The sequence below is a fragment of the Delphinapterus leucas genome, chromosome 20, assembly GCF_059928025.1.
Source record: "Delphinapterus leucas isolate spDelLeu-1000000601 "Yukka" chromosome 20, BTC_Dleu_Yukka2, whole genome shotgun sequence".
Classification (NCBI taxonomy): domain Eukaryota; kingdom Metazoa; phylum Chordata; class Mammalia; order Artiodactyla; family Monodontidae; genus Delphinapterus; species Delphinapterus leucas.
In genome coordinates, this window is record NC_143148.1 from 16333754 (window position 1) to 16355941 (window position 22188).

The window sequence follows — 22188 nt, forward strand, 5'->3', positions numbered from 1 at the left end:
GAGGAGGCCTTCTGGAGGATATCTGATCCCCACTTACATAGGGGGAATAGATACTGGAGCCCAGGAGAGGCAAGCAGAAGCACGCACAGCATAACAGGCTCCCAGGAGGAACAGGAGAAGGCTGACTCCCACCTGCCCCAGGTCCCCACTCCCCAGTCTCCACGAGGACTCTTTGGGACACCATCTTGAGGACCGGCCCAGGCCTCAAAGCCCATAGCTACAGGGGCTACCAGCCACGGAACCAGAGATGCGTGGGGTGGGGAGGAAGAAACTATGTAGAAAGTGTGCAGGGTGAAGGAGGGGCTCTGAGTTAGATGCCAGGATTCACCAAATAGAGACCAAGAGAGGGCTGTTTGTTTGGGGATTTGAGGCTGGCAGCAGCAGCACAGCAGGGGAGACACTGCTGAGTGGGGAGAGGATTAAGGACAGGGATCCCCGAGTTAGGGATCAGGTTAGCGTGTGTGTAGAAGGGGGAGCTTTGAAGTCAGGGCTGGGGTTATACTATGGTCCTGGTATTTGCGTGGCTTCTCTGGGTTCCCTTTCCAGTTGGGCCCCTTCTCAGTGACTGAGAACATCTCATTAACTGAAAGAAAAGGGAATTGAGGGAAGACTAACCAGTAGGGGCAGACGTTCTTCCTGGCTTCTCCTCCCATCTCTCACAGAATTCCCACAGCAACATGGGTTTCCTTTGTGGATAGTGAGGGGCAGGGGGTTAGCCTATGCCTTCTGCCCCAGCCCCGGTCGCCCTAGGGGAAGCTGGCCACTGGGGAAAAGGAACTTGGGAGACCCTTAGGGTCTGGGGTGGGGGGTGTAATGACAGCCTGGGCTTCATCCACAGGGCAATCCTCAAGGCAGATTCACTCACCCGAACGGAGGGGCTGCAATCACAACCTTAACATCTGGAGTAAGTCTCGCGAGCACAGGGTGGGTGGGTGGCGGTGGCGTGGAGGCTCTCCTAGGAGGGCTGGTGCGACAGATGCTGGGGACTAACCTTCTTGTCCTTGAATTTCAGGCTTCGGTCAACAAGCCCTTCATTGACCTTTCAGTTCTGTGGAAGGTGAGTGCCCATGTGGTTTCTACTTCCTACTTGGGACATGCTCTTACATCCTCTTCCCGTTGCCTGTTCACTGACAATTGCACTGTGGACAGACACTCAGCCTCTGCAGACACCATCCAACCCATTTTCCAGCTCTGGTTTTCCTTTCCTCACTGCTCTTTGCCCTTCACATCCTGCTTTCATCTTTCGGGCCCTTTCCGTTCCCACTGAGGCACAAAAGTCCTCCAGGGGCCTGTGTACATCTCAGAGCCAGGAAGGGAGGGGCTGCTGAAACCCTCCCCTCTGTGTGCCTGTCCCCTCTCCGCGGCATCTCCCGTCAGACTCCGTCCCTGTTCTGTGCATCCCTCCGCTGCTCTGTCCCTGCTGCCTTGTGGCAACATGCTGGGTGGCGGGAACCTGTAGCTCTGTCCTCTCCCTGGTTGACAGCAACCTACCTGCCCCGCCGGCCCAGGAGAAGGGTTCCTGTGGGATGCTGGTCCTCCCTCTGGGCCCAAAGGAAAGTCCTAGCTCTTCTCTTTGCATTTAGTACATTCAGATGCCTGAGCCTGGGGCAAAAGGGTGAGGGTGTGTAACAGCCCTAAGACTGTGCCAGGAACCCAAAGGCACACCCTTGTTTGTTCCCGGGCTGTGGAGGTGGCAGGGGATCCTCTCAGGCAAAACACACAAGGCTTCTCTGTCCCTACAGAGGCCCCTGGCACCTCTGCCTGGGAGGACTATCTCCCTATTCTTCCTGAATCTAGGTGCCGCCTTCCATATGTTCTTCCCCAGAACGTAAGCAATTCTGGAGCTAGAGTAGTCAGTCTCCCTCCCATCTGTCTAGGGTGCATGAGGGTAGAGCTCTTGCGACTGTGTGCCCTGCATCCACCCCCTCTCTCCTTCTCTCTTCCAGAGCCTCACCAACATCATTCCCTAAACTGATGAACTGGCCTTGTTGAACAGACTGACATTCCTGTTGTCATATCAGCTGAAGTGGCCTGAAGGAGCCGGGGGGAAGTAGGAGGATAGATTTCTGGAGTCCCTTAGGGGGCTGTACTGAGATTTGTGGATAAATACAACACACCGTACTCTCATCATGGTTCACTGTGCTCCCTCAGGAGGGATTCGTGGAGGGGAGGCTTGTCTTTTCTCCTCTTGCTTCTTCACCGGAGAAGCTGGGGGGTCCGATGTACAGGATGGGTTGAGCTGGAGATTTCAGGCTGATCCGATGGAAGAGGGCCATTACAGGGACGAGCCATGCTTCACTAGTGCAAAATTCATGCTCAGCACTGGGAGGAAATTCGTGCAGGGAAAGCCCCTCCAGGCCAGTAGCGGGGGCAGAAGCACCAGGGAAAAAGTGGCAGGAACCTTGGTGAAGCCCGAGGGGGTAGCATCCTCATTCAGGAGTGTGGCACCAAAGGGATATCAATAGTAACTTGCGTGTATTGCGCAATCAAGGCATGCGAGGCTCCCTGCGCTTTACCTGCATGACCTCACTGAATCCTCCCAACCATCCAGTTAGGTAAGAGGTACTGCTATTGCCCCATGTTATAGAAAATCACATGGAGGCTCACGCAAGTTAAGAAACATGACTAAGGACACACAATAAGTGGAGGGAGAAACAGCCTAAGAGCTACCGAGGATATTCTGAAAACGAAGAGGTCTCTCTCCTGTTTAGTATCAGTAAGGAGGAGACTCAGTGAATAGGAGAGAGGAAAGAGGTACATGTGGGAGATCCTCTCTTGGGGACGAGGGCCGAAGGCTCAGGGGGGAAGCCACTCTGATGACAGGAGGCCTCTTTACAAGGACAGGAATAGTGACATAGAAAAGTAATGATAGCAACTACTACATACTGAGCACTTCGTAGCTTCCAGGTACTGTGTGAAGGGCTGTTCATACTCTGTAACCATTTAAGCCTCCCACAACCCAAAGGCAGAAGTTCCCTTATGATCCCCATTGTATGGATGAGGAAACTAAGGCTCAGAGGGGCCAGGGCACTTGCCGGGGGCAACCCAGGAGAAAGCAGCAGGCCTGTCTATTGCCAGAACCTGACCTTGCACAGTCGCCTATAACGTCTCTAGAACACTTGCCAAGCACGGGCCTGAGCGCTGAGACACCTACATTCCAGTCAGAACCGTGTGCCTGTAGGCCGCATCCTGCCCCTCCAGGGGCCACCATTTCCTCCCATATAAAGGGGGGTCGGTGTCTGCAGGAGAGGACTGCAAACATGGCTTCCAGCTCCAAAATTCCATCAACCGTGGGACCAGAAATAAGAGACAGCGTTCTTGCCCTTTGGGGAATTTACAGGCTTCGTGGGGAGATGAGGTATATAAACAGAACATGAAAACAAACACAAAGCGATGCATCAATAAGGACTAAATGACACACCAGGGAGGGGAGGGGCCTGACGTGCACAGTAAAGGTGATGCTCCTGGCACTTTATATTCTCCTTGTTTTTTCCTTATCTGTAGAATACCACCATTTTTTTTTAAGTTTTATTTTTGTTTTTTAATTTATTTTTTACTTTTTTTTTTTTTTCCTTTTTGGCTGCACTGTGTGGCTTGCGGGGTCTTAGTTCCCTGACCAGGGATTGAACCCGTGCCCCCTGCAGTGGAAGCGCTGAGTCCTAACCACTGGACCGCCAGGGAAGTCCCCAGAATGCCACCATTTTAATCACATATGTTGCTTCTCTCCCCTGGCAATATTTTACTGCAAAGATGAAAGAATTTTATAGTGGATACCTGCATACCCGCCACTTAGATTCCACCACTAGCACGTGACTACACTTGCTTTATCGCACTTCCACTCATCACACACCTAGCCATCTAGCCACGTACCGATACATTTTTGATGTATTTCCTAGTAAATCGCAGACCTTTGTTTCATGCATTCCAAAAAACAGAAGTGTTCATTCCTACCACACATTTCCTGAGGGTCTACTCTGTGCCGGACATCTTTTCACCTGGACTGGAGGAATCCCTTCTGAGAAGGGAATTCTGCTTTCAGAAAGTAAAAGCTTTCATTGATTTTATTGTATGCCCATTTTCTTGCTTGGTTGGGGGTCCTGGAAGTGCCAAAGAGATATAGGATAATCAGTATGTGCTGGGGGTCAATCCTGGGAGGCTTCTGGAAGAGAAGAGCTGAGCCAGAACTTAAAGGTGAAAGCGGCATGGCTCAGTCCTGCCTTGAGGCCTGGTGGGCTGCTTCCTCTGCTAAGAGCATCCTCCCTGCCTCTATGCCTCTGTGTGCCCCACCTCCCCGAACCTCACCCAACCTGAACCTAGGGACGCCTCTGTTACTCTCTCATGGCATGCTGATACCGGTCTTCACAGTGCTGTGACAAGCTGTAATTATATACTTACCTGTTTCATGTCCATTCTCCCCCTAGACTAAGAGGTTCCAGAGGAGGGGTCGAGGCCGGGTACACTTGTCTGGCAACTAGTAGAGGGGAGCCTATTGGCCTGAGCGGACTTGGGAAAGGCCTTGGAATGAGGGTGAGCAAGGACCTGGCACTTGGGCCAGACAGGGAGAGCCAGGCGAGGGCATGAGAGAGAGAGGGCAGCTTCTGCAGTTGTGCAAGAACAGGGAGAGGAGTCTGGGTGGGACCCTCACAGCCATCTTTTATTGGGTGTTCACTCTGGGCTAAGCGCTTACGGACATGATTCATTCACCCTCACGACCTCCCTCGAGGTAGGTCCCACGATTACTCCCTCAGACATGGTGAAGCTGAGGCCCAGAGAAGGGAGAGAGTTGAGGGAGACCACCCAGCTAGTAAGCACTGATGGCCAGCTCCTCGTCCAGAGCAACTACCTGCTGGGGACCTCTGCTGGAGGGGCGGCAGGCTTCCCCGTGACCCTGGGGTGGGGGAGGGGCTACTTCAAAATAAGTCCCCTTTACCAAGTTCAATCTGACCCCTTTGCCTGGGTCAGATTCTGACAGCTCCATTTTTTTTTAAACCATTTTTATTTATTTATTTATTTGTTTGTTTTTGGCTGGGTTGGGTCTTTGTTGCTGCGCGCGGGCTTTCTCTAGTTGCGGTGAGCAGGGGCTACTCTTCGCTGCGGTGCGCGGGCTTCTCATTACGGTGGCTTCTCTTGCTGCGGAGCACGGGCTCCAGGCGCGTGGGCTTCAGTAGTTGTGGCACGTGGGCTCAGTAGTTGTGGCTCGCGGGCTCTAGAGCGCAGGCTCAGTAGTTGTGGCGCACGGGCTTAGTTGCTCCACGGCGTGTGGGATCTTCCTGGATCACAGCTCAAACCCATGTCCCCTGCAATGGCAGGCGGATTCTTAACCACTGTGCCACCAGGGAAGCCCTGACAGCTCCATTTTACCATGATCTTGTATATGATTTTGTATGTTTGTTTAACAGCTCTAGGCCTCAGTTACCTTATCTGTAACATGGGAATAATATTTATCTCTCGAGGTTTTAGTGAGGACTACATGAGATCATGCATGTGAAAGCACCTAGTCTTCTGTTTGGTTCACAACAGGTATTTAATAAATATGCCTTAAGACTGATTTGAGGTGACCCCTCAGGTCCAGGGATGTCTGAGGGTAGTTTTTCCCAGAAGGTAGAACATGGGACTGCTGGTGGCATGGGAGAATTTAGGTGGTTCGTGACTATGGCTTTGAATAAGTCTGAATCACACAGTGAGAAATTTACTCTTTTCTTAATTCTCTTTGAAGCTTTCTGATTAGGTAAAGAGGAAGACTCCATTTCTGTGCTGGTGTGCCTGGAACACCTCTCTCATACTTGCTAATCTCCCTTTTTAACAAAGAGGGTACAGGAGCTGCCGCCAGCTATAATGTAATACGATTGTTTGCTTCTCACTTTGTTTTTCTGGTTCTTTCTATTTATGGGCCAGTGAGCCTGGCTTTCCACTTAAGAGTGGTGATATAAAGTATTCTCTTAAAATATACTTAAGAAAGTAAGCTGGCTTAAAGAAAAATATTAGTAACAGAGAAGGGAGAGGGCAGCTCTACACCATGGTAAGGGTGTCCCGCGAAGGAAGTGTGGGAAGGAGTCCTGGAGTCAGTGAGCATGCACACCACCTCCTGCCCTGTGGTCCTGCCCCGCGGGAACGGGAAGCAGCAGGCTCAGGGGGCTGGGATGTCCATCACCAACCCCGGAGGCCTCAGATTTCCTCCTGCTCTCTGCCCCTTACATGGCCCCGGAGCAAAATCCAAACTAATTCTATCCAGAGAAGAATGAGGGCTTCGAAAAGCAGGGGAAGGTCTGAGACACGGAGATGACAGAATACGCTGGAAGCCAGGCTCAGGAATGAGACAGGCTGGGCTTAGCTTTGCCTCTACCGCATACTCACCATGTCCCCTCTGAGCCCCAAGTTCTCTGTCCCTAAATGTGGTGCCTGCTTCTCCACTCCCGGGAACCCCAGGTCCTCCCACTTGGCACTGCCTTGGGTCACTGGGACTCATCACCGAGTCATCCCGTGGAGAGGCAACAGGCTCTGGAGGCAGGGAGGCCGTGGGCCCCGGGGTGGGGGATGCTCTCGCCCGTGGGGTTGAGGAAGCGGCCCACGCTCTTGGAAACGCTGGGAGAGAGGCTGGCAGACAGGCTGAGAATAGGACGGTTCTCCCGGGGCCGTCTGAGCCTTAAGGGGCTTCTTAGTCCAGAGCTGGGCACATAGAAAGCCCTGGGTACGCTGCAGCTACTACTCCCACCACTATGATCATCATTAAAGAGTCGGCGATGGAATAATAAGGAGCTAGGAAGGAGCAGCGGAGGGCAGACAGGGATTGTGTTTACATGGTGAGAGGTGATGGGTGTTACGAGTTGGGGTGGAGAGAGAGACTGACGGAGAGACGCTGAGAAAGGCGTATAGAAACCGGCCCCTCCTAACTCGGCGATGAGTCCCAGCGATACAAGGCAGTGCCAAGTGGGAGGACCTGGGGTTCCTGGGAGTGGAGAAGCAGCCTCGCTCGCTGAGCAGCGATGAGACCTCGGGAGGCTGCCCGAGTTCTGCATCCTGAGCTGGGCCCAGGGGAGAGGGCCACTGGCTGACCCGGGGCTCCTGCCCCTGTGCTGACCCCTCCTCCCTTGCCAGTGCCACTCTGGCCCCTCTGGGAGGGGCTGGGGGCAGCAGTGGGGTGCGCTGGTGTAGTCCCAGCCCTCGCGGCAGGCCTTGAGCTCACACACGTGCCCCCACCAGGCCTGGTAAACAGGATGGGTGCCTGGGTCAGCAGCTCCCTCCCTAGGTCTTCCCCGCCCCCTCATTCCTTGGGGGTGGCCCGCCTGCCCAGCTCCCCAGCTCCACACCCAGCTTTCTCAGCTCAGAGCAGCCGGGATGCTAACTGAGACGCCCCGATGACCCCTCTCAGGGTCGCAGCCACTTCCTTCCCCGACAGATGCCTGGCGTCCCCACTGAGGGCGGTCCTCCGGGTCCCAGGCTCTCTGTGGCTGGAAGGTGTGGAAGTGTGAGGCAGTCACCTTTAGGTGGCAGTATGGGAGGGGACAGAGATGGGAGAGACAAAGGCCGATGGAAACGGAGAGGAAGGCTGAGGAAGGGCACCTGCAGCGGCAGGTGGCGTCCTGCCATTCTGGCGTCCCCGACCCAGGCTGGCTTACACCTAGGGTGGGTCCTATCCCGCTGGGTTCCCTACCCTGGCCCCCCTGATGAGGTCCTGCCTGATTCCTCTCTCCTAAGTCCCCCCCACCCCACCGCCTCTAGGAGATACTACCAGCCTATCACCTCAGATGCGACCCCCTACCCTGCGCCCCAGACTCCTGGGGTTGGGAAATGGGAACACTTTGGCACCGGTCTCATCCCATTTCCCCCTCCCTCCCTGATGCACGGGCTCCCTCTCTGTTTCGACACAGGCTCTCAGACTCACAATTACAGCTCACCTATGGGTGGCTGGGCCTGAGTCACTGGGGGGAGGGACTCTGGGCTGCCCAGCCCTGCCACCTTCTTCCAAGCTACAGTATAAGGAGTAGCGGCGGGGACAAGGGCTCTGGGAAAACAGGGACATCTGGGAAAGGAGAGAGAAGGCTGCAGACCTAGAGGAAGGGAGAACGAGAAGTCAGAAGGAAGGAGAGAAGGGAGGAGGGCACGCAGACGCAGGGAAAGAGAAAGGGCAAGCGAGTAAACTTGGGTGGGAAGAAGACACTCAGGAGAGAAGGACCGAGGCAGAGATGAAGCTACAGGGGTGTCTGGCCTGCCTCCTGCTGGTCCTGTGCCTGGGCAGTGGGGAGGCTGGCCTACTGCTGAGTGGAGGGAGCTCTGGAGCAGGGGCCGTGGAGACCACTGGACACGGGGTGGGAAAGGCCATTGGACAAGAAATGGGAGAGGCCATCAAGCACGGGGTCGGGGAGGCCACTGGCGGAGGGGATGGAGAGGCAGCGGATTCTGGAGTCAAGGAGACCATGGGCCCCGGTGTGGGGGATGCTCTCGCCCGTGGGGTTGAGGAAGCGGCCCACGCTCTTGGAAACACTGGGAGTGAGGCTGGCAGACAGGCTGAGAATGTCATTCAGCACGGAGTGGATGCTGCCCACAGCTCCTGGCAGGGGATGCCTGGCGGCAACGGTGCTTTGGTGAGTGGCTGGAAGCCAGGTGTGGAAATGGGAGGCTGTGGGCAGCTGGGTTGAGAGTCCTGGGAAGCAGTTAATAGGAGGAAGGGCTCCCTTATTGGTGGCTGTCTGGGCCAGTTTCCTTCTATGTTAGGCATCCCTCCCCCACCACCCTGAGGTCTCTCTCCACCTGCTTCTCCCTGTGGCTCCTCTATCTGAGTTGCTCTGCCTGTCCTACCCCATCCCAGAGTGAGATGGCCACACACACTCAGTGTGGCCATGTTGTCCTTGCAGGGAACCAATGGGCAGCCTCCATCTGGAGGCCATGGCACCTCTGGCTCTCCAGGCAATCCTGGAGGTCCAGGGATTCCCTGGGACCATGTGTATTCTGGAGACTCAGGTGGCAGCTTTGGGACCAACTCTCAGGGAGGCTCCTGGGGCCACGAAGGCTATGGAGGGGCATTCAACCTAGGGACCAACACTCAGGTACATCAGGACATCAGGACATCACCCTGGCCCTGATGCCTGCCACCTCCCTCCCTTCAAGCCCACACTTTTGGCGTTTCCCCCGTGTCCTTCCCGATCCCATGCTCAGTCTCACCCTCCCTGCAGGCAGCTGTGGTCCAACCTACTTATGGCTCAAGGAGAAGCAGCGACAACCCAAATGCAGAGGTAAGAGGAAGAGTCTGGAGAAGAAGAGGTGTCTGGATGCGTGTGATAGAAAGTGGGAGAGACGAAGAGGAAAGAAAGATGGGCAGGGGAGGGGTTGAGGGAAGAGGCAGATCGGACAGGGGAGAGATAGGTGTGGGGAGGAGGCTTGGAAGAGTGAGATGGGCATGGAAGAGAGATGCGATGGGAAGGAAAGCCAAGCCAAGAAAGCAGGAGAGCCTGGCCTGTGGGGATGGCTTTGACTGAAGTCTCAAACCTCACCCGTCCCCTTCCCTCTGCAATGCACCAACCGCCCACCATCTGGCTCAGGTAGAAGCTCTAGCAACTCTGGGGTAAGAGGACAGGACAACCTGCGGCATTCTGCAGAAATTCTGCTCCCCTCAGGCTGGGCGGGAAATATTCCTGAGCAAGGGAGGCCGGGGAGGGAGGAAAGCAATCTTGCTGTCCTCATCTTTAGACCTCACTCTGGTCTCTTCCTGACCCTCAGGGAAGCAGCAGTAATGGCAGGAACAGCGGTGGCAGCATCAGTGGTGGCAGAAGCGGCAGCAGCAACAGCAGCAGCGGTGGCAGTTCTGGGCTCCACTGGGTAAGTTCTCCTTTGTTGAAGGCAGAGGTGGGGCCCCTGGTGGTCCCTGCTGAGGAGACCCACTCCGAGGTCTTCCTGAATGCTGCCAGCCCCAGGGTAGGTGGCGTCACCGGAGTTGTCATCCTGGGCTCCCTCAGCTTCTGTTCCCCACCTTCCCAGCCTCACCAGGAAGTGTGGCTTACATGTGCCCTCTAATTCCCAGAAGAGGTGCCCTGCCTACTGTGCTCGCTCTAGCCCCTCGTCATCCACTCCCTGGTGCCGGGGATGCCCTGTCTCCTGTCTGACCTCTAGTTCTGCAGGCGTGTCCACTTGGCGAATTGGACTAGAGCTGGGGTAGTGGATGGAGCAAGAGAGGTGGGCACAGGGAAACATGACACTTGTTTGGGAAGCTCCCAGGAGGATTGGGGCAGAACCGCACGTGGAAACTTAAGGACATTTACAGAGCTGAGGTGTGGATGCTAACAAATACAGTGTCCCTACGTGAGGGGTGAGAGGGCCAGGAGGGGACCACTACCTGGCAGCCGGATTGGGGCAGAACTCCCATCAGGGGTCCTGCTGAGAGGGGGCACAGCTGGCTTCCTTGGGGGTCTGGGAAAGGTCTCAGGCAAGAACAAGCCAAGTGTTAATTTACTGCTCCCTGTAACTACCTGCTTTCCCCCCGCACCTACAACTGACCCTTCGAAAACTCTAGAAATTTTGATCAAGGCGGTTACTCCCAGGTAAGGATTCTAGGGGTCCCTTCCCCTTTCTAGGTTCCAGGAGAGGGTGAGGGGTGAGGAGAGGCAGGAGGAGGGCTGAAGGAGCCCCAGGGTGCCGGGGTCACGGCTCTTATGAAGTTGGCCTCCAGTGGCTTTTCCACCCCTGGCATGAAGTGGAGGTTGGACGGCAGCAGCTCAGAATCCCCCAATTACCCCACATTTCCAAATACACGTGGCCACACCTACCCTTCTCCGTGCCCCGAATAACTTCCCTCCATGACTGACCAGCTGAAGATGGGACAGTGTGGAGCTTGGGCAGGGCGTTAAAATATCATAGCGCCTCTTATGGGATGACTTCCTATTTTGGGAACGATTTGGGCCCTTCCAAGCCCTTTGGAGACCCCACATGGACTCTCGCTTTCCCTTGCTGGGATACAATACCAGCTCCTCCTTGGGTAGCAGGGGTGGAAGTGGTGGGAACAAACCCGAGGTGAGCGCCTGGAGAGGGCTTGTCTGTGCAGATCTGCCCCGAACCGTGGGAAGGAAAACAAGAGGCGTTGAGGGATGGGCGGGGAACGGGCTGACTGCCGCCGGGTCGGCGGACCCGGGCCAGCCACGGAGTTAAAATGCTGCAGTCTGGGGACTGGACTAGGTGTCTTCGTGGGAAATGAGAGTTTCTCTTTCTCTCTCCCACCGTGCGATAATCCACGCAGTGAAGTCCACGTGTCCGGGGAATCTGGGGGTCAGGTGAGAGGCGAACTTGCAGTGACGGCAGCTCATCACGGCAGCTGTGTGCCCTCCTCAATGCAACTCCGCTCCGGTGTCCCCTCCTAAGGCTAGCTCTGGTCCCAAACCCCTCTCTGGGGAATTTACAATCTAGAGGGAAGAAACCAAACACATGCTCCTAAAAAGACTAACCAGCTCCGAAGTAACAATTAATTGCGGATCCTTACATGATATACCTCACTTTATACCACAGATGGGGCTGTGAAAAATCGTATGAAAACCAATCCTTCTAGAAACATGATTGTTTCAAACGTCCTATACCCTGCGGGTAAACAGTATTCAGGTGACTTCTCTGAAGGACTTTGGAAACAGTGTTTCGAGAGCGTACATGGAAACAGTGTTTCGAGAGCGTACATGGAAACAGTGTTTCGAGAGCGTACAATTTCCCTCCTAGTTATTCTCGAAATCTGCCTCTCCTTCAGCAACTGCTATGCTGACAGAGGAAGTGTTGGCTAAGGCTCACAGGAATCACCTAGAGGTCTTGTGAAAATACAGATTCGGATTCAGCAGGGCTGGGCTGGGGCTGAGATTCTGGTTTCTAACAGGCATCCTGGAGAGGCTGCCAGCCCGTGCCCCGGGGGGTTGAGTGGGGCCCACAGGGCGAGGAGCACGCCTAACGGGGAGGAGGAGGCGAGGGGTGGTGGTGCCACCCTGGAAGGCTCTTGGGAGAGCTCCTTGCATATCAGGGATACTAACCTTTCATGGGTAGACAGGTTTTAAGAAACCCTCTCCCAGTTTGTAATTCTATTTCTAGTTTTATACTACCAAAGTCTTCAATATATAGTGAGGTGGAAAAACAGACAAAAATGACAGAATAATCAAGGGGATATTTTTTTAAACCATATTTAAGAAGGCAGGGTTGACAAGTGGAAAGGCAGTGAGCTTTGATTCAGAAGATGGGGGTTCAAACGCCAGCTGTGTTACCTGTCATCTGTGTGTCATCAGGCAAGTCGATTAACCTCTCTGAGCCCAGGCTCCCTCTTGGGTAAAATGGGGACAGCAAAGCCTAACTTGTTCACCCCCCTTGGTTACTGCAGCGCTTTTGCATCATAATCACGTCAAGGTGGCTCAGAGTCCCGACACTGGAGTCTGACACGGAGACAGATGCTGAGAAAAGCTGTTGGACAGCTCTACGTTTCAGTTTCTCCATCTGTAAAGTGGAGGCATCTCCACATGGGAAAGTGGCGGGTGGAGGCGCAGCGCCCCGCGCACAGTGGGACTACATATTGGCTACTAGCAGTGTTTGGGGGGGGGGCAGGGCATGGGGGGGGACACGAATATGGATATGATTCAAGGGACTGGGTGGGGTTATCCTGCTGAGCAAGTAGCGAGTCAGTCCAGGAAGGCTTTCTGGAGGTGGGGCTCTTAGGTGCTGTGTTGAGAAGAGGAGAAGGTGGCTCGACCAGAGGCGGAGAAGGGTGGGCCAGGAGTGGGGTGATAGGTGGCATGCACGACAGGATGTAGAGCCTTGACCATCAGTTCCCTTTTCCCCACCCAGGGGCAAGGGTCTAGCGGGGGAGGGGAAGCTGTCAATAGAAACAACATCTTGGTGAATGAGGAGGTCACTCCTCCTTGGGCTGGGACCGTGGTGTCAAGCAACCCCTGCCTCCGCCCGACACCCATATCTCCTGCCCCTGCCTCGTGCTCACAGCATGGGTTCTTACTCTCATCCCGTTTCTCATCGGTCCCTTAGAACTCTCAGACGTTTCCTGGGCTCTTCAGCTTGGACACTTTCTGGAAGGTGAGTTTGACAAGAGTGCTCTGCTCGCTCTCCTTTGCAAAATCAAACCTCTGTCCCTTGGTCCCACAGGCTGAAGTCTTCTTTCTATAATGACTGTCAGCAGTGGCCCTTGACCTCTCTTGTCCTGGGGCCCTGAGCCAATTACCTTATGACCCAATTTGGTCATTCTCCTTCTTTTTCTCTGCAGAATTTAAAATCCAAGCTGGGTTTCGTGAACTGGGACACCATCAACAAGGTAAGGGCTGGAAGGCCATTCATTCTGATCTTTGTGGGAGAAGGGATATAGAGAAGAAAGCTAAACCCTTGCTTGGTGAGCCAGGGAGCAATGATGATGGTCACGAAGACAGCATTCCAGCCAGTGCTTTAAAAAGAAAAGATGAAAACAAGGAGGAAGGACAGCAGAGACCTGAAAAGAGAGGGGGAACTTGCAAGCAGCTGGGAGTGGGGGGACGAGGAGGGAATGGGCCTCTTTCATGTCTCAACATGCAGACCTGAAGTGGCCTGAACCTCAGTTTCCCCTTTGACACCAGAAGGTTAAGGGGAGAGTCAGTAGGCCTAATCCTCAGGAACCAGAGGCAGAGGTAGGGGACGGACCGAATCATCAGGCAAAGCTAAAAGACCACCTGAGGACTGATGCCCAGAGAGATGGGAAAAGCAAGCGAACATGCCGAGAGCCTGGCGGTGCCATCAGTCCGGGCCCTGCACATATGTAATGTTAGGAGTCGCTTGGGGCCCAGAACCTGCTTCTCCTTCCTCCCCACCCACCCCTTCCTCTTGCAGCGGAAGCCCTGGCCAGGCTGATTTGACACCAGAATAGCAGATGTACCTCCAGAGCAGAGGATGTGGACTGAGAGAGGAGGTGAAGGACAAATAAACAATCCAGATACCAAAGGCAGAAGCTGCAATCTGCGGCCCACCGGCTGTTTGACTCATTTGTAAAGAACAGTACGGCAACACCGGGCCCCTCTTTCGAGAGGTAGCTGCTTCTTGCCGTGGGCACTCGCTCCCCCGTGGTCAGACTCCCACCGCCCACCACAGTTCTTCTAGCCACCCGCCTGGCTCCTGTGGGCAGTGTAGTTTCTGACCCTTCACGTAAAAGAAGGCAGACTAGGACCCCTGCCCTCCAGAACTTGTGAGGGAGGGGGTTGGTGGCAGGCGGGGAGGCAAAGGGACAGCCCTCAGGAACGTCACTTTCTGGCGGTAAGGTGGGGAGTGAAAGACAGGAGATGCAGAAGCTCCCAGCTACAGCGGAGTCCTGTTTTGGATGAACAAAATAGACTGTTTTGTTCTGTTTCGTAAAGAACTGTCTCTGGTAGGGGTGAGACTCCCTACCATGGACCACGGGGAGACCAGGCCCCTGAGCGTGGGGCACTTAGGGTCTGATGGGAGAACCAGGGCACACACAGATACTTCCCAGAGGGCCAGAGGACTGACAGCCAAACGTTTTTGCACATCCAGGGGGGCAGTAAGGGGAGTGCTTGCAGTCAGGTGGCATTCATTTGGGGTGGCTCCCCCGAGGATCGGATCTCCTAGGGAAGGGGCAGCACAGAGGTGGGCAGAGAAGAGGATGGAGCGTCCCCAGCTCCTTCACAGCGGAGGGAGGTGCGACGAGGCAGCCGAGGACTTCAGCCAGGGTGAGGAGCAAGGACGGGGGACCAAACGTTCCTGGCAAGTATGGGGGTGGGGTGGGTTTCAAGCCCAAGCTGGACTCTCTGGATTTGCCCCGATGAAAGCCGTGGGCCAAAAGGTCCCTGCGGATTTCCGGAGCAGGTGTCCAATCTACCCTTGGCTTGGTCCACTAGTCCCTGAATTCCTAGTCATTGACTTCCCCCTTAGAACTTATTTCTTTGCTCAGGACCAGAGGAGTTTTCGCACCCCGTGACCTCCAGATGGATGGGGGCCCCAACCCATTCTCTTTTTTTAAAAAATTTTTATTTACTTCTTATTTTTATTTTTGGCTGCGTTGAGTCTTCGTTGCTGTGCCCGGGCTTTTCTCTAGTTGCGGAGAGCGGGGGCTACTCTTCGTTGCGGTGCGCAGGCTTCTCATTGCGGTAGCTTCTCTTGTTGCAGAGCACGGGCTCTAGTTGCACGGGCTTCAGTAGTTGTGGCACGCGGGCTCAGTAGTTGTGGCTCGTGGGCTCTAGAGCACAGGCTCAGTAGTTGTGGCACACAGGCTTAGTTGCTCCACGGCATGTGGGATCTTCCCGGACCAGGGCTCGAACCCATGTCCCCTGCATTGGCAGGCGGATTCTTAACCACTGCGCCACCAGGGAAGCCCCCCTGACCAGGGAAGCAACTGTCTCCCCACTAATCTCAACCCTTGTCCTTGAAATAAATATCAGCTCTCCCACACTCCTGGTGTCTCCTCCTTTCTTACATCTCCACTGTTGTTCCAGGAGGGGTTAGGAAGGGGAGACTTCAGCCCTACAGCTTTGGGAGATGGGCTGGAGGTGGCATGGCAGGTGAAAAAGTGGGAATGTCAGGGGCAGGTTCTGGTCCTGAGGTTTTGCCACAGCTGTGTTCTGCCTGAGGCTGGGGGGGAAACGGGGCTAGAGAAGAATGGTGTCGTGTGCTGTGTATGTGGCGGAGGGGTGGTTAGTGGCTCCAGAGACCTAGCTTCTCTCTCCTTGTTTCCAGAAACAGTTTTCTGGTGTCCCTAAAGACACCCAGCTCCCCCTGGACCTTAGTCACAGTGAATCCTGTAGGCTGAGGAATGGTGGTCGCAGGAGCAGAGGGGCTTAGGTGAGCAGGGGTCAGACTCCCTGCTCACCTGTTCCCCACTTTTATCCACAGAACCAAGTCCCAAGTCTCAGGACTCGCATCCTCCTCTACTTCAGTCGACTCTGGGAGGTAGGAGAATTCTCCGTCTTTGAAGAACTGAGGATCCTGGTCATCCTGTCCCTTTCCCCTCCCTCCCTCAAGGCAGCTACCCCTCCCTCCAGCCTACCTGTCACAAAATTCCCCCTCTTCTCACTTTTGAGATAGGTAATCTCACCCAAGTCTTATCACCAATGCCATCAGAAATGCTGACACCCTCAGTCTCCTGTAGGCTTATCTTTATCTAACCCCAAACTACACCCAGCGCCAAACTTTCCCAACCAGCTGCCCCCCTCCACCCTTGGAATTCTCTTTCCTCACGGCCCACTCATCTCTCCTTCTCCCTCCAGAAGTTCAAACACAACACTCCTTTCTTGAACTGGAAAGCAATTACTGAGGTAAGGGCAGTGGGACCCCTCATTTCAGGGTCGGGAAGCTCAGCTCTGAGGACGCGGGGTTCTGGGCCCTGGGCAGTGGCTTGCAGGTTCTGTTCCGGTTCCTCCCCATCCCTGCTGAGGGGGGGGGTGCCTCCCTCCCTTCCCACTTTCCTCCCTTTGTGCAACGCCTCACCAGTGGAGGTGGGATGGGAGAGGGAAGCTGTGAGTCACTGAAGAAGGAGCAGAGTGGGAGGTCCTCCCTGGGATAAAAGCCGAGGTCCAGGGTTAGGGCCTCCATAGGCACAAGATCATGAAGCCAGCCACTGTCTCCGCCTGCTGCTGTTCCGGCTGGGCGTGGCCTGGCTTGGGGGAAGCCACAGCTGCTGTGAGCAGGTGGAGGGGACCATGGGGTGGGGAAGAGGGAGGGACCTGGGACTGGGGCCAACTCTCAGGGCTGGAAAGGGGTCACTAGGGAGGAAAGTTGAAGGGCGGCGGGAGGGCAGTGTGCATGGGGGGAGGACGGAGGGTCAAGGTCGAGTGCAGGCAGCTGCAGGGGGTCTGATTATCTGGGTTCTGGGAAGGATGGGCAGGGCCTCTGGGTCCTGTCAAAGGCCACACGTCCATTCTGCATGGCCAGTGGCCTTCGGGAATCAGGACGCTTGGGCACTGAGGCAAGGGCTGCCCACTCACTTGTCCATGTGGGCACGTGAGGCTGGACAGATGGGGCCACATTGTCTGATTTTTCAAGAAAAGCTAGAAATCTGGTTTTCAACTAATTTAATTTAAACATGTGGACCAAGCAAAAAATGTCTGGAGGCCTGCGGTCTACCAGTTTGTGCCCACCGTGTAAGGCCTAACAGTGCGGTTAGAAGTCAGGTATGGATAAGGTAGAGAGTTAAGCCAGGCTTGGGAAGAACATTCTGACCCTGAGAGAGAGAGAGAGAGAGAGAGAGAGAGAGTGTGTGAGTGTGTGTGTGTGTGTGTGTGTGTGTTTCTAGTAGAGAAGTGACAATGGCAGGAACTAAACTTCCCTCCTACTGAGGAGATTTTCCTCTTGCCTCGATCGGGGCAGGGGAGGTGGCCAGCGCATCTGCAGTGCTTCTTAAGGGGGCTCCATCTGCTTTCTTGTATTTCTCCCCTTCCTTTCTCTCCTTTGACCCAGAGCTAACCTAACGTACTCCACTTCGCCTCTATGAATAACAGACCATCCTTCCAAGGACCATATAGAGAACAGCATTTGGGAACAGGGATTAAAAGGCCTATGAGGGGAGCAGGGTTTGCTGCAGGCAGAAGGCGGGCTGGGGCTGAGGTGCCCAGCTCTGCCCCGGGAGCTTGTGCGGGTACCGCTCATTTGTTATTCTAGCTCCGGCTCCAGGTGCCTGGGTGGCGGAGGTGTTGCCAACCCGTTCTCTACCCTGGCTGCCCAATGCTGAGTGTAGAAATCTGTCCTGTGTCTATCTGGGCCATCAGTTTCCTCCAGGCCTTCTCTGTAGGCAGCACTTATCACAGACTACTGAGAGGGGTGGGGTGGGCCAGGCGGGATGCTGGGGCTCTAAAGGGAGGGCAGAGCCTGGGTGGTGGGATGCTGGAGCCTCGAGAGTCCAGCAAGGCCTGAAGCACCACGGAGCCACCCTCACCGTGGTGCCCTCTCCCTTCGCATCCGTGCGTCATCGGACCAGAGGAGGGTAGACGGTGCTGGTCAGGTGAGCCCCTCCCTCAGGAGGCCCTAGAAGGTCCCTGGTTCCTCTCAGCCTTGCTCCCGGGTGTGGCCAATCTGCAGTTCTCTCTCCTCATGCCCCCCGTTCTGTAATTTTCTCAGCCTGGTACAGTATGCCAAGATGCGGCAGCTGTAACTTCTAAGGTAACTGCCACCCGACCACCTGATTCAGACTTCACTTCTTTCCTTGGTCTCCTCGCCTCACCTCCCCAGGGACACTTGAGGAGCTGGGAAAGTTGGAGGGGGACGAGGGAGGCAGGGCCATCTGGGCTGGGACCATAAAGCGAGGTGAGGGTGTGGGCTCTGGCTCAAGGAGATTCTGTAGAAGAAAACACATGACACAAGGAGGGGAGGAGGCAGGGGCTTTGAGAAAGGTCCAGCCAGGGCCGGGATGTGGGAGCAAAATGCCTTCATCCCTTCTCTCCCGCCCCCTGCTTCCTTCCGCAGAACTACGATTATAACCAGCAGACACACTCTACTGCCAGTGGGGGGCAGTACTCAGCCAAGATCCCCCCTAAGGTAAGGCTTGCAACCTTCCTGACTCCCACTGCAGGGGGTCTGCCTGGGGGTGACGGGGGAGGCCTTCACTGCCAAGGTCCTCTGGGTAGGCTAGCTGAGGCCGAATCCTGTTCACTTTGATAGTCATGTCACCCCACCCCTGTGCAGGGGGACTCCAGCTCCCTGAGAGCAGTTTGGAAGAGAAGGGTAGAAGGTTCACACCCACTCACTCAGAAAAGGTTCTAGGGGAGCCGTGGGTACATCACCTGCCATGGAGAAAACTGGGACCCAAGATCCTCTCAGTGAAGAATATAAGGCTCCAAAAAAAAAAAAAAAAATCACACGGCACACGGCAAAACAGACAGACAGCTTTCCTTTGTCTGCTGACCTTTCTTGGGGAGAGGAGGCCAGCCCAGAAACTCTTGGTTGGTGGGAAAATAAATGCTTCCTTTCACAAAGGAGATAACAGGAAAAACAATTTGACGATTTTGTTTTATCCCGGTGCAAAGAAAACAATCTGATAAATTCAGTAAATGAATGTGCTACGTACTAATTAGGCTGCTTAGAAACGAACAAACAAACAGGCAGTGTTATCCCTCCATCTCTCAGAGTAATAAAGCCCCTGCCCTTGGGGAGAGGACTTCTACTGAGAGATCAGAATCTAGCTGCTGACTGAAAGGAGGTGAAGATGCAGTTAACACTACCTGTGGGTACCCACTTCTGCCCATTGCTCGTGGCCAATTTCTATCCCCTAGCAGGCAGAGGGAGACCTACCTTTCCTCTTTTCACTCCCCTTGGTCAGTGTGTGCTCAGGGACCATGTTCAATATCATCTTGGGTAAAATGCACTCAGGGTGAGATATCTGCTGTGGCTGAAGGGCCACAATCAGACCAAAGGACCTTTGGGGTGATCCTGATCTGAGCCTGTCCCCGCCATGGGCCCTTCCTGAGCCCTAAGGACATGGTCGAGTACAGAGAGGGCACTGAGGTCCTCACCTCACCTCCTCTGATCTTCTCTTTACAGGGGGGAGTCACGATTTCTTCCTCGGTAAGTACTAGGGCAGAGAAAATCCGGCTGGTGAGAGAAGGGGTCTGAGGCCAGAGGGTGTGCCGGGGACGGTGCTCTGTCCACTCAGACATTCTCCTCGTCCTGCAGGCTTCCCGGGCGCGACCTGACCTGCTGCAGTGGGTGAAGTTTTGGTAGGTGAGTGCCAGTGAGCTGTGCAAGGCTGCAGCCAGGAGCTGAGGCGCACCGCCCCGGGGGTGGGCGGGGGGAGGGAGGGCTGGGGGCTTGGCACTCCCTTTGCTCTGGGTGGACACACTAAAGGTATTAAGGAGGAGACCCCAGCATGGGGTGTGGAGAAAGACTCATGAGAAGATGACCTAGAACGCTCGGAACACCCTCTGAGTGCTGGGTGGTGGCCTGACAGAGGCAGGGCCAGAGAACAGCAGCGGGAACAGGATAGGCATTGTGGGGGGGGCGGGGGGGACTGTAGTGAGGTGAGCCTTTCGGGTTTAAAGGCTCAGAGGCAGAAAGACGCGAGTCGCCGGTGGGGAAGAGGTAATGTTTGTTTTAGGGAGGAGTGAAAGTGAGGGGACCGCAGGTGACATAGGCAGGACACGAGGGAACTGTGGGTGCAGAAGCTGGGTGAGAGGATGCCTGATTTCAGCAGCTCTAGGAGTGGCCGTGTTCTACCATTTTCTCTTTTCTTGTCTTCTAGAAAATCACCTCCAACTGCGACTGAAGCCCTGAAAACCATCAGTCATCAAGGGACCTGACTGTGCCCCTCCCCCAGCTCTTGGTATGGGTGCTAACACCTGCTTTTTCTAGGTTGGGTGCCTATCTGTCTGTCCCTTGTTTCCTCCCACCCACTGTGGTGTCTCCTTGACCGTCAGTCTCAGTGGATACACCAGCCATTGCTTCACCTGCTCCATTTTGTGACCTGAAGTTACCATGACAGAAATTCAGGAGGCGCGTCCTACTTTAGAGTTTCTCTGTGGAAATAAAACATGAGTCTTGTTTCCCTAAGGCTTTGGCAAATTTTTTTTTTTTTTTTTTTGTGGTACGCGGGCCTCTCACTTTTGTGGCCTCTCCCCTTGCGGAGCACAAGCTCCGGACGCGCAGGTTCAGCGGCCATGGCTCACGGGCCCAGCCGCTCTGCGGCATGTGGGATCTTCCCGGACCGGGGCACGAACCCGTGTCCCCTGCATCGGCAGGCGGACTCTCAACCACTGCACCACCAGGGAAGCCCAACTTTGGCAAATTTTATTCTTTAATACTACACTGATGGCCTGGATCAGGGAGGAGGGAAGAGGGAGGTTCAGGGGCAGGTAACTCGCCTTCCTCCTGAGAGGGGTATACAGGATGGGCCGAGAGAGAGAAGACTGGGACGTCCTGATGAGAAGTAGCGGATCTCACCGGGCCTGGGTTTCTCCATCTGTGAAAAATCATCTTTGCCCAATTTACATGTGACTAGCAGGCTTACTGCACTTGGAGCAGTCACGGATGTTCCGCTGGCCTGAAAAAGCCACAGGGGAGCTACTGAAATCAGGAGGTGGGAGTTAAGGGACTCTTCCAAGAGAGGAGACCCATCCTGGAGGGTCAGGGCGGGGCAGAAGGAAGAGCGAAGGAAGAGCGCGGGACCGGCAGAGAATACGCCTCAGACTCAGCCTCGTGCACACACCAAGGTGTGGACAAGGGTGAGTCTGGGTTGACATGTTTAGGAAGCTGGGGGGAGTGGCGAGTACCCAGTCCCTTGTCACGTGCCGTAGAGGCTCTCCAGGAGACAGAGGTGTGGTGAAAAACTTCTACTCCATTCATGCACCAAGGAAACAGCCAGAAGCCGGGGCGCAGGCTGAGCCCGGGCTGATCACCAGCCGAGGAGCCCTGGGCACGGGGCGGGGAGTCTGTGCTTAGAGTCTCTGAGCAAAGTCCCGCCAAGCTCACACAGTGAGCCTAAACTAAGGGGCCCCACCGCTCTCTGACACCTCGGAGGTCCTTGACCACCTCTCGTGGACCCAGGAAATGAAAGGAGGACAGGAAGCACCCTGCCAGCTTCAGTGACGCCCTCAGAGATTGCAAGTTCCCCGAGGGCACGACTGCTGCCTGCCTTGATCATTGTTGCGTTCCCAGGGCTTAGCCCAGGGGCTGGCACAGGGTGGGCCTCAGTTGATGAATAAATGAAAGAAGTCGGGCCCCAAAAGGACTTGGGGGAACCAACTTGATGTGCATCCTCTTCTCACTTCTGTCCTTAAACTGCGGCTCCTGCCTTCTATTCATCTTGGGTTTCACCTGGGAAGGGAGGGCCTTGCACTACCTCCTCGCAGCCACAGGGAAGAGAGCACGGTCCTTCCCGGGGGCTGAGGCTCAGTCCTTCCCGCTGACTGACAGCGGGCTTCCTGGGGTGTGGGGTGAGGGCTACAGACTGCTGGACCTCGGGTCGCCACGTGCCAGTCCCTGAGGGACTGAGGGAGAAGCTGAAGTGGTCAGCATTGTTTCTGGACTTGGGGCGTTCCTGGTCCAAAAGGCTGAAAGCCACCCTCTGAAGTTTAAAGCACAGGCTAAGGCCCTCAGGTGTAAAGGACTCTCATAAAACGGCAGGCCTCCCCTTTGTCCTGCCGGAGCCTCTGAAGCAGCTTCATGGCAGAGCCTCCGACTTTCGATTTTCCCCTAACGTCCATTGTCCCACGGCAGCCAGGGAGTTTCCCCTGCTCAGAATCCCCCACAAGCTCCATTAGTTGT

At 55.1% G+C, this 22188-nt stretch overlaps 1 protein-coding gene across 6 annotated transcripts in view; it reads left to right on the forward strand.

Moving 5' to 3' along the window:
* DMKN (dermokine) overlaps positions 1–20475 on the forward strand; it is a 21938-nt gene extending 1463 nt beyond the window's left edge. Inside the window, exons 2-14 of one of the 6 annotated variants that reach the window (XM_089902297.1) lie at positions 839–904; positions 1013–1057; positions 9171–9230; positions 9715–9813; positions 12991–13038; positions 13226–13273; positions 15832–15888; positions 16206–16253; positions 18052–18093; positions 18397–18468; positions 19471–19494; positions 19603–19650; positions 20168–20475. In XM_089902297.1, the coding sequence (XP_089758423.1) occupies positions 839–904; positions 1013–1057; positions 9171–9230; positions 9715–9813; positions 12991–13038; positions 13226–13273; positions 15832–15888; positions 16206–16253; positions 18052–18093; positions 18397–18468; positions 19471–19494; positions 19603–19650 (657 nt within the window). In that variant the 3' untranslated portion in view covers positions 20168–20475. Of the gene's footprint in view, positions 1–838; positions 905–1012; positions 1058–4735; positions 8583–8852; positions 9045–9170; positions 9231–9714; positions 9814–12990; positions 13039–13225; positions 13274–13818; positions 13972–15831; positions 15889–16205; positions 16254–17394; positions 17416–18051; positions 18094–18396; positions 18469–19470; positions 19495–19602; positions 19651–20167 lie in introns of those variants that run through there. The other 5 variants (XM_089902298.1, XM_089902303.1, XM_089902299.1 and 2 more) reach the window with 5 other exon arrangements.
* The last annotated feature ends 1713 nt before the right edge of the window (positions 20476–22188 follow it).